Source organism: Trachypithecus francoisi, unplaced genomic scaffold (genome assembly GCF_009764315.1).
Source record: "Trachypithecus francoisi isolate TF-2019V2 unplaced genomic scaffold, Tfra_2.0 Contig00397, whole genome shotgun sequence".
In the NCBI taxonomy this organism is placed as follows: domain Eukaryota; kingdom Metazoa; phylum Chordata; class Mammalia; order Primates; family Cercopithecidae; genus Trachypithecus; species Trachypithecus francoisi.
Genome location: NW_022680618.1, coordinates 1 through 11,724, shown reverse-complemented (window position 1 = coordinate 11,724; position 11,724 = coordinate 1). Strand labels below are relative to the sequence as shown.

The window sequence follows — 11,724 nt, the reverse complement described above, 5'->3', positions numbered from 1 at the left end:
TAGCACTTTGGGAGGCTGAAGCGGGTGGATCACAAGGTCAGGCATTCCAAATCATCCTGGCCATTACAGTGAAACCCTGTCTCTACTAAAAATACAAAAATTAGCTAGGCATGGTGGCATGCGCCTGTAGTTTCAGCTACTTGGGAGGATGAGTCAAAAGAACAGCTTGAACCCGGGAGGTGGAGGTTGCAGTGAGCCGAGATCATACCAGGGCACTCCAGCCTGGACGACAGAGCAAGACTCTGTCTCCAAAAAAAGAAAATAAAAATTACCCTAGAAAACTTTGGGAATTTGTTTAAATTGCATAGTAGTATATAGTATAAAATTGACAGGCTGGTGGCTAGAAAAAATAAAAATTACAGAAACTCTGGGATTTAAGTTTCTTTTAGATAAGGTTAGAAAAAACAAAACTGGAAATACCCTAGTGGCATAGAGAACCGAATTCCACATAGGGTTCTCACCCGATCCCAGACCTGTTAAGATCACCCTTTTTAGAGGCCTTATTTAGGTCTAAATCTACCCTGGAGTCTTGCCTCGCAGAAATGATTAGAAGAGATCAGAGTTTTGGCTGTTGAATCCTGCTGCCTTTCTAGAGCTGGTGCTTAGAATTTACTGAAACTCAAAAGCAGATAAATCAGAAAAACAAAGTATGTATTAGAGGGTGTTAATTTTTAAATTTTCTATGAATCCAGCGCTCGCAGAGACATTCTATTTAGCAACTTGTTTTGTATTTCTGAAGATCCAGTAGTTGCTCCACAAGTGACAAAAAAAGAAGTAAATATAAACAGAATAAAATTTTCTCTACACTACATTAAACTCTTTCTTTCTATAGCTTGAAATCTGTCTATATTTAGCTTTTATTCCATATAATTTTTTTTAAAAGTTGATGACAGAGAAACAGAAGAAGAAATAAAAATGCTGGGTGCTTTATCTAAACCCTGGAAATTATTAAACCCAGCTCCCAGGGTGTTATGAGAATTAAATCACATAATTTATTATGCCCAGGACAGTGCTCTGTATCATACCCTCGAGCACATAGTACCTGCTTAATAAACATTGCATTAGTACATGTGTACATGTTCTTTTTTAAATACAGATTTATTCAGACATTACTGCTTTCTGTTTCTTCTGTAAACTTTAAAGAGCCAGCAAAGAATATAAAACTTTAGGATGGAGATGGGTTGTCTTTATTTGTACCAGAAGTATTTGGTTGTGACAAGAGTGCTGAGTGTAAGGGACCCTGTGCTGTGCCTGCTTCTCTAACTAATGCTAATAATGAGCCAAGGGGGAGCAACATCAGCATTGACAGGAAACTTGTTTAAAACACCCATTCATGGACCCTTTTCAAACTTGCAGAATCACATTACATAAAGTGGGGTCAAAATTACCAAGTGATTTATAAGCTCATTAAAACTTTAGAGGCAATGCTCTCATTCATGAGAGTTAAGTTCCACCTTTGCACTAAAGGGTGGTCACAGGGCCTGTTCTGTTTGGGTTTAGTAGGGAGAGGTGATTGTGGTGCATGTTTCCATTACTGTAGCAGAAATTGCTGGTGTCTCTGGCAGGGAGGGCACCTGCGGACAGGAAAGGAGAAACTTATATTTTTATCTTCATGAAGCAGCTTATTGTTCCTGAATCTCTTCTGTTTTAAAGGACAGAAATGTGTGGACTTTTTCTGTCTTTTTTTTTTTTTTTTTTCTCCCATTTGATGTCATGCTACCAGGTAAACAGGTGGTGCTGACACTTTTAAGGACATATTCTCAAGATACAGGTATAATTTGTCCAGAGAATCTCATCTGAGAAGGAATTCCAGAGAAGCAGGAGAAAGAAAAAAAGTGGCTTTTCTGTCTCAGATCAAGACCTGTATTCACTCTGCCTCCTCGAATGCTATGCATTTAGTATTCACAAACATTTATTTCTCTACTTTTGCTTTTTTTTTCTAATAAGTTTGGTTTAAATACTTCTTAAAATTCTTATGATAGTCAACGGTCTCTGTAAAATATTTCTTTTCTATACCTTAGAGCCTCCTCTACAGTCGCTACATCATAGCTTCTTATATGCCATGCAGGATTCTCAGCAATAATTTATGATATGCAATATTAAAAGTGCTCCCTTTGTGGCTGTTGAACATGGAAAGTTGTGGATACTCAAGATTTCTATTGGGGGAAACTGTGGTCCTTAGTAAAGATGGAAAACATAATGTTGAGGCCCCATTTATGTGTTCCATTAGCTCTATGCCGAACAAGATTAAGGAAAAGCTTATTTAAATGGGATGGCAGTTATTAACCAGAAAGTTCTGGAAAAAAAAATTAAGATACCTGCTCTCTAGGGTGCTAAATGAAGCCTACTTAAAATTCCTACTAAAAATTATAGAACATAGGAGTTATCTGTATTTTGAAGTTAGTGTAAAACATGTTTCTTTATGGTTAAATTCAGAATTTTATTTACTTTCTTTGGGAGGAATATTTCAGCCATGATGCTGTGTTCTTCTGTGTGCATTAGCACATCATAAAAATTTGTCCTAGTGCAATTAATGGTTAATGATTCACTTGGTGACATGGTTCTCTGATAGATTTTTTTACAATAGAGTTAATTATTTTTCTCTTCATTATTAAGTATTTTTATGCAGCTGATGTGCATAAAGCATCACATTTAATCTGGCAGCTGTCCTTTTTTCTCTTTTTTGCTACATACTTTTCTTTGGAAAATGAAGGTTCTTATCTTTGTTTACAGGCCAGAAAAACTGGGAAAAACACAGGTTCTTCCATTTACTGGATGTTTGACAAAATACCGTTCTTGGGCCAAAAACATTTGCATTAGAGATGAGCTCTTTAGAAATTCAAAAAGTCAGACTTTATGCCAGATCTTCTGGAATTAAAAAAAAAAACCCTGCACAACAAAGTTTTCAGCTTATTGTGTATATTAAAATTTGAAAGGTACCTTCTAACTCAAGATGTCTTTTGCATCTGAAAAATATTCACAACTCTTTCCATATGATGCAAATATAGCACTCAAAAATGTACATATTCATGGCCCTAATTTTATACTCTATTATCTAGAAAAATATCATATATGAACTGATGTTGTGGATCTTGTGCTGCTCTTTTTTCTCAGAGTTAGAGAATACATTAGAGAATATTTTTGTGTTTAAAAATATTTTATTGGATAATTTTAGGCAGTCCTATGAGTCAGAACTAGTTCTCTTTACTCTCTAATTTCATCTTCAGTCAAATTAAAAATTCCACTCATGGCTATTTAGTAAATATGTGTGTGTGTGTGTTTTTCAGGGACCATTGCAATTTAGAGATGTGGCTATAGAATTCTCTCTGGAGGAGTGGCATTGCCTGGACACTGCACAGCGGAATTTATATAGGGATGTGATGTTAGAGAACTACAGAAACCTGGTCTTCCTTGGTGAGGATAACTTTAATACATAATTCATAATATACCCGAAAGGTTTTATTTCTCTTTTTTGTAGAATGTTTTTTAGTAGTTTATTCTTTGCATAAAAGAGTTTCAGATCCCCTTTTTCCAGAAAGTCTTCCTAATTTGTTTATTTAGAAAATAATTTCTTCAACATGTTTAATCTTAATCCAAACTTTCCACATTCCTGAGTTGAGCTGTATTCTTCACTCTAAATTAATGGTAATTCCAGACATTTAGTGACATAAAATATTGTTGCCCCCACCTAAAAATCTAATTGTCACCACCAATTTTTCATTCAGTAGTACCAGATAGTGAAATTAAGAAACCTATAAATTGAAAGTATTTTCTAAATATTTAGAAATTTCTGTTATAAATTATTATTTTGGTATTAATTTACTAGAATGTTTTATGACATCTCTGCTGAGCACATTACTAGCTTGTAATTGGAGTATATGAGCAAGATTCATGTTATTTATTTTTAATAAAACAGGTATTGTTGTCTCTAAGCCAGACCTGGTTACCTATCTGGAGCAAGGAAAAAAACCTATGGAGAGACATGAGATGATTGCCAAATCCCCAGGTAGGTGTGAGTGAAAATGAATACAACAGATGACACAGATAAGATGTCCCAATGTCAAAGAGAAAGCCAGTCTTTAAAATGTGATTCGGGATGCTGTGTTCCAAAGGAAATAGTTCCTGGGCAGCTGTATTTTAATTTTGCTATCACAAAAGGGCATCTTCTGTCTTACGCTTTTAAATTCTCTAAGAATTCTACTTCTCCTTTGGTGAGCTTCCTTCAAGTTCACAGTGAGAGCCAAAATCCTCTTCATGGCATGTAAGAGACTGCGCAGGCTAGGCGTGGTAGCTTATGCCTGTACTCCCAGAACATTGGGAAGCAAAGGCAGGTGGATCAGATGAGGTCAGAAGTTTGCACTTAGCCTGACCAACATGGTGATACTCCGTCTCTACTAAAAATACAAAATTTAGCTGGGCGTGGTGGTGGGTGCCTATAATCCCAGCTACTTGGGAGGCTGAGTCAGGAGAATCACTTGAACCTGGGAGGTGGAGGTTGCAGCGAGCTGAGATCATGCCATTGCACTCCAGCCTGGGCAACAGAGCAAGACTCCATCTCACCAAAAAAAAAAAAAAAAAAAAAAAAGAAGAAAGAGACTTCACAGTGTGGCTGCTTTTCCATTGTTTTGGGGACACACAAATATCTGCATAATATTGAGAAACTAAAACTTTTTTTTAAGTCCTCTTTTTACATCAGGTCTGAAATGCGTGACAGTAGTAGTTTCTGTTGCATTTTTTTTTTTTAGTTTCATGTAAATTTTACAACTGAATTTTCCATTACTGTGAAAAAAATACTACTGCAATTTTGATAGGAAGTGTATTGAATCTATAGATCACTTTGGATAATATGGCACTTTATTAATATTTGTTCTTTCAATCCAAAGACATAAAATTTTAAAAAATTTATTTTGATCTTCGCTTTTTTCATTGATTTTTTTTAATTGTAAAGGTTTTTTACATCCTTAGTTAATTTTTTTCTCAGAAATGTATTATTTAATGCTATAGTAAATAAGATTTTTTTTCTCTATTTTATCAGATAGTTTAAGTGTATGAAACTGTAGCTGGGTGCAGTTTAAGTGTATTGAACCATAGCTGGGCGTAGTCTCCCAAAGTACTAGATCACACCTGTAATCCCAGCACTTTGGGAGACCGAAATGCACTGATCACCTGAGGTCGGGAGTTTGAGACCAGCCTGACCAACACAAAGAAACCCTGTCTCTATTAAAAACAAAACAATTAACCAGGCATGGTGGTGCATGCCTGTAATCCCAGCAACTCGTGAGGCTGAGACAGGAGAATCGCTTGAACCTGGAAGGCAGAGGTTGCAGTGAGCTGAGATCACCCCATTGCACTTCAGGCTGGACAAAAGAGCTAGACTCCTTCTCAAAAAAAAAAAAAAAAGGTGTTTGAAACCATACATATACTTGTATGTTAACTTTATATTTTGCTAATTTACTGACTGTATTTATTAGATAGGGTTTAATGTACCATTTATGGTTTTTAAAATATATGATTGTATGATCTACAAACAGCAACTTTTTACTTTTTTTTTCAATTTCAATGTTTTTTGTTTTTTGTTTTTTATTTCTTTGACTAATTCTTCTGCCACATACTTCCAGTGCTACATTAAAATAGAAGCATTGGCTGGGCTCCCTGGCTCACACCTGTAATCCAGGCACGTTGAGAGGCCAAGGCAGGTGGATCACCTGAGGTCAGGAGTTCGAGACAAGCCTGACCAATATGATGAAACCCCGTCTGTACTAAAAATACAAAAATTAGCCAGGTGTGGTGACATGCACCTGTAATCCCAGCTCCTTGGGAAGCTGAGACAGGAGAATCACTTGAATCCGGGAGGCAGAGGTTGCAGTGAGCTGAGATCACACCATTACATTCCAGCCCGGGCAACAAGAGCGAAACTCTGTCTCAATTAAAAAAAAAAAAAAAATAGAAGCATCGACAATGGGCACAATGTAGTTTTGTATTGGTATCTAAATTTGATGGAGCAAACACCTCTTCAAGTTTTCATAAACTGATTTTAGAAGGTAAAGATCTTCTTTTATTGGGCCCTTAGGGTGATGAGATACACTGTGAATTTTTAGTGAAAAGGGGTTGTTGCTTGGTCATAAGACTGCTGGGTCTGCACTAGGGCCCACCTTTAGTTGGCTTGGTACAGGGGCTTGGGTAGTTGTGATTCCCATTTTATTTTTGGACAGACTGAATATCCTTTCAGGTTCAAGCAATTCTCATGTCTCTGCTTTGCAAGGAGCTGGGATTACAGGAGTGAGTCACTGTGCCCGGCCTTAGTGTAGGTTTCTTAATATCAGTTTATTGTGTCTTGGTTTTACTTTTATGTTATAATTTTAGAAAATTTGCAATTCTGTTTGTACATTTAAGTCAATTTGAGGTTTAAATAAGAGATAAATTGCTGGGCCCGGTGGCTCACGCCCGTAATCCCAACACTTTGAGAGGCTGAGGCAGGTGGATTATGTGGTCAGGAGTTTGAGACTAGCCTGGCCAACATAGTGAAACCCTATCTCTACTAAAAATACAAAAAAATTAGCCGGGTGTGGTGGTGGGTGCCCGTAATCCCAGCTACTTGGGAGGCTGAGGCAGGAGAATCACTTGAACTCAGGAGGCGGAGGTTGCAGTGAGCCGAGATCACACCATTGCACTCCAGCCCAGGCAACAGTGCGAGACTCTGTCTCAAAATAAATAAATAAATAAATAAAATTATGCAGTTTATTACAATCAGATTACATATGTATGCGTCTTTATCTATAAATATGACGCCAATTTTAGTTGTGGCTTCTCTTATATTCTTTCTTATCTGATTTGTGATGGTAGTTTTAAGTGAGCAGTCATTGAGATAGTTTTATTTTTTCCATGTGTTTAATGATGAATATATACTTCCTTTTGTGAGAAAAACACTTTTGTGATTTGAAGGTAATTTTCAATAGGATTTATAATTCTGTATTTGTTTCAGTTTTTCTTTATAAAATTGTTTTAAAAACACATAACATAAAATTTACTGTCTTAAATCTATTGAAGTGTACATTTCAGGGCCAGGCATGGTTGTGGCTCTCATCTGTAATCCCAGGATTTTGCGATGCCAAGGCAGGAGGATCCTTGGAGCCCAAAAGTTTGAGAGCAGCCTGGAGAATATATGGAGACCCCTCTCTATAAAAAAATAAGTAATAGCCAAGCATGGTGGTATGCAGCCGTGGTCCCGGGTACTTGGGAGATTGAGAGGGAGTCAAATTTGTGCCACTACACTGCAGAGTAAGATCCTGTCTCAAAAAGTATTGTTCATTTCAGGCATGTTAAGTATATTCACATTGTTATGCAAAAGACTTCTAGAAACTTTACATCTTATAAAACTAAAACTTAATTCCATTAAGTAACAACTGCTCATTTTACCCCCTCCCCAGCCCTTGACAGAGAAACCTTCAACTTTCTGTTTTTATGATTTTTGACTACTTATGCTACCTCATATAGCTGGGCGTGGTGGCTTATGCCTGTAATCCTGGCACTTTGGGAGGCCGAAGCAGTCGGATCACCTGAGATCAGGAGTTTGAGACCAGCCTGACCAACATGGAGAAACCCTGTCTCTACCAAAAATACAAAAAAATTAGCCGGGCATAGTGGCACATGCCTATAATCCCAGCTCCTTGGGAGGCTGAGACAGGAAAATCACTTGAACCTGGGAGGTGGAGGTTGTGGTGAGCCGAGATTGTGCCATTGCACTCCAGGCGGGTCAACAAGAGTGAAACTCCATCTCAAAAAAAATAAATAAATAAAAATAAAGATACCTCATATAAGTGGAATCATACAGTATCCATAATTTTGTTACTGGTTTAATTCAGGTGACATATTTTCAATGTTCATCTTAAAATGTGACAAGATTGTTCTTTTTAAGGTGGAATAATATTCCATCATATGTATATGTTACATTTTTTGGTATGTTTATAAATCAAGAGACATCTGGGTTGCTTCAGCCTTTTGACTTTTGTGCATACTGGTACAATAAACATGGATTTTCAAATGTGTCTTCCAGGTCCTGTGTTACATATTTTGTTTCTTTTGTTATTTGTTATTTTTATTTTTATTTTTTTGAGATCAAGTCTCATGCTGTCACCCAGGCTGGAATGTAGTCATGTGATCTCGGCTCACTGCAACCTCTGCCTTTTGAGTTCAAGCGATTCTCCTACCTCAGCCTCCCAAGTTCCTGGGATTATGTGCATGTGACATTGCCCATCTAGTTTTTGCATTTTTAGTAGACACAGTGTTTCACCATGCTGGCCAGGCTGATTTTGAACTTCTGACCTCACTTGATCTGCCCACCTTGATCTCCCAATGTGCTATGATTACAGGCTTGAGCCACTGTGCCTGGCCTGTGTTACGTATTTTGGATATAGATTTATAAATGAGGAACATTTGTAACATTTTAAAATAATGGCTGCAAAATTATTTTCCACCAGTCAACGTGGATTTCATTTTTATTGCATCATCAACAGATTTGGTGTATTTAAAAAAAAATTATAGTGGCCACTCTAATGGGTGTGAGGTGATTTTGTATGTTATCATGTTTCTTTTTTTCATTTTTCTACAAATTAGTAATTTTGTGTGTCATTTCAAGTGCATTTTTCCATTTGTGTATTTTTTTGAGAAAAGTTTTTTGTCCATTTCTAAATCAACTTATTCAACTTTACTGTTTAAAGAGTCATTTATATATTTTGAATAGTAACTCCTCTAACAAGTAATATGCAAATGTTTTCAGCCACTTTCTAAGGGACGTTGTCACTCTTGAAATTTTTTCTTTCAGAAATTTTGAAGTGTAGTGTAAACTTTTCTGTTCTTTTATTTGTTGCTTATACATTTAATGGTGTATCTAAGAAAATGGTGCCAAGACCAGTGTCATGTCTTTTTTTTGTATTTTTTCTTTTCTTTTTTTTTGAGACAGAGTCTTGCTCTGTTGCCCAGGCTGGAGTGCGGTGGCGCAATCTCTGCTCACTGCAAGCTCCGCCTCCCGGGTTCACGCCATTCTCCTGCCTCAGCCTCCCGACTGGGACTACAGGCGCCTGCCCCCACGCCCGGCTAATTTTTTTGTATTTTTAGTAGAGACGGGGTTTCACCGTGTGAGCCAGGATGGTCTCGATTTCCTGACCTCATGATTTGCCCACCTCGGCCTCCGAAAGTGCTGGGATTACAGGCGTGAGCCACCGCGCCTGGCTTTTTTTGGTATTTTTTCTAAAAGATTTGTTAGTTCATTTTGTCTAAGTATTTTATTTAAAATATATTTTTGTATCATTCAAGGAAATAATTCAACTTTATTTTAATCAGGGTTGATACTGTAGCTTTTAACCGTTGGTTGTATTGACAAATTTGAACAATGAAATTTTTTGACCCCCGAGCAAGAATATGTTGAAGAATGTGTTTTGTATTCACATCTTTTTGAATTTGCCATCTGACTTTTAATTCCTAGTTTCATTCAGTTTTTGTTAGAAAGCACAGTGTAAGGCCCCGCCCAGCTGGGCACCGGCGGGTGGCGTAGCCTGTGAAAGCTCCCCAGTGTTTTGGGGACCGCGGGCCGAGCGCACTGACCTGGTGCGCATGTCCTGGGCTGTGACGCCGGTGCCAGGCTCCATGTGTGCGGCCCCGGGACGCATTATCTGGCCGGTGGTGCTGGCGGGCCAGCAGACAGGCTGAGCCAGCACAGGTGAGCGAGTGCGGTGGACCTGGGCGGCCCCACAGGCGGAACAAGCACGCGCGGCCCGGCGCCCCCGGCCCCAACACCGCCCAGCCCCGCGGGCGACCCCGGACCCGCAGCCCCACTACCCCGCGCGCTGCCCAGGACCTGGCCGACCCACGGCTGGGTTGGTCAGCACGTCGTCTCAAGTAGGTAGCCTTTTGACGTCACTGTGGCCATGACCAAACTGGTAGGACCAGCACCCCATACCGCGAAGCCAGTTCAGAATGACCGAAGAAGCATGCCAAACACGCGTCAGAAACGAGCACTTGAACTGGACGCAACGGAGGACGACGTGAAGAGCAAGAAAATAACAATGGAGAGAGGATTGCTGGCTTCAGATTTAAACACTGACAGAGACATGAGGGTGACACCTGAGCCGGGAGCGGGTCCAGCCCAAGGATTGCTGAGGGCAACAGGGGCCACGACGGTGGCCGTGGGCAGAGGCGAAGGTCTGGTGGGCGATGGACCGTGGACATGCCCTCCTCATACAGTGACACGAAATCTGAGAGGAGACCCCCCCTCACCCGACGTGATTGTACTCTCCCACAACGAGCAGCCCTCCAGCCCGAGAGAGAATGCGCTGATCATGGTGGCCTTGGAGACTAGCACCGAGGCTCTCATGAAAAGCAACCCGAAAGAACGAGAAAGGATGTTCAAGCAGCTGAAAGAAGAGTTGAGGTTAGAAGAAGCAAAACTCGTTTTGTTGAAAAAGTTGCGGAGGAGTCAAACACGAAAGGAAGCCACCGCCCAGAAGCCCGCAGGTTCTGTCTGGAGCGCCGTGACCACCCCTCCGCCGCTTGTTCGGGGCACCCAGAACATTCCTGCTGGCAAGCCATCACTCCAGATCTCTTCAGCTCGGATGTTCGGCAGTGTCATATCTCCGCCCCAGGTCCGAGGTGGGCAGCAGGCGTCCGTGAAGCTGGGGCCGCAGGGGAACTCGCAGGTCGTCATGTCCCCACTCGTCAGGGGGGCCCAGCAAATCCACAGCATTATGAAACATTCCAGCACAAGCCCACCGCCCCTCCTTCTGGCCCCCCGGGCATCGGTGTCCAGTGTGCAGATTCAGGGACAGAGGATCGTCCAGCAGGGCCTCATCCACATTGCCAGTGTTCCCAACACCAGCCTGCTCGTCAACATCCCACAGCCCACCCCAGCATCACTGAAGGGGACGACAGCCTCCTACGCTCAGGCCAACTCCACCCCAACTAGCGTGGCCTCTGTGGTCACTTCCACCGAGTCTTCAGCAAGCCGACAGGCGGCCGCCAGGCTGGTGCTGCGCAAACAGCTGGAGAAGACGCTACTCGAGATGCCCCCACCCGAGCCCCCAGCCCCGGAGATGAACTTTCTGCCCAGCTCCCCCAACAATGAGTTCATCTACCTGGTCAGCCTGGAGGAGGTGGTGCAGAACCTACTGGAGACACAAGCGGGCAGGATGTTGGCCGCCGCTGTACTGTCCCGGGAGCCCTACATGTGTGCACACTGCAAGATGGACTTCACGTGCCACTGGCGGGAGGAGAAGAGCGGCGCCATCATGTGTGAGAACTGCATGACGACCAACCAGAAGAAGGCGCTCAAGGTGGAGCACACCAGCCGGCTGAAGGCCGCCTTCGTGAAGGCGCTGCAGCAGGAGCAGGAGATTGAGCAGCAGCTCCTGCAGCAGGGCACAGCCTCTGCTGCACCGGCCAAGGCCGAGGCCGCCGCCGCCCCACATCCCACGCCGAAGCAGGTCGTAAAACTCCGGCGTAGGTTGGCGTTCGACTCAGGAGAGGCCTGCGACTAGAGTAACGGGGCTGTGCCACAGGCCTTTAGCCTACTGTCCCGGGGTTCGGCCATGACGCCCCGAGGTGTCCTGCATACGTTCAGTCCGTCACCCAAACTGCAGAACTCAGCCTTGGCCACAGCCCTGGTCAGCAGGACCGGCAGACATTCCGAATGAACCTGTCAAGGGCAGCGGCACCTCCAACTGGAAGAAGACG

The 11,724-nt window shown here is 41.7% G+C and overlaps 1 protein-coding gene across 1 annotated transcript; it reads left to right on the top strand.

Moving 5' to 3' along the window:
• The first annotated feature begins 9,475 nt into the window (after nucleotides 1-9,475).
• On the top strand, nucleotides 9,476-11,718 carry LOC117083827 (transcriptional repressor p66-alpha-like). Its single transcript, XM_033211928.1, has one exon. It carries the CDS (start codon nucleotides 9,924-9,926, stop codon nucleotides 11,526-11,528), a length of 1,605 nt encoding a protein of 534 aa, XP_033067819.1. The 5' UTR covers nucleotides 9,476-9,923; the 3' UTR covers nucleotides 11,529-11,718.
• Nucleotides 11,719-11,724: the final 6 nt, after the last annotated feature.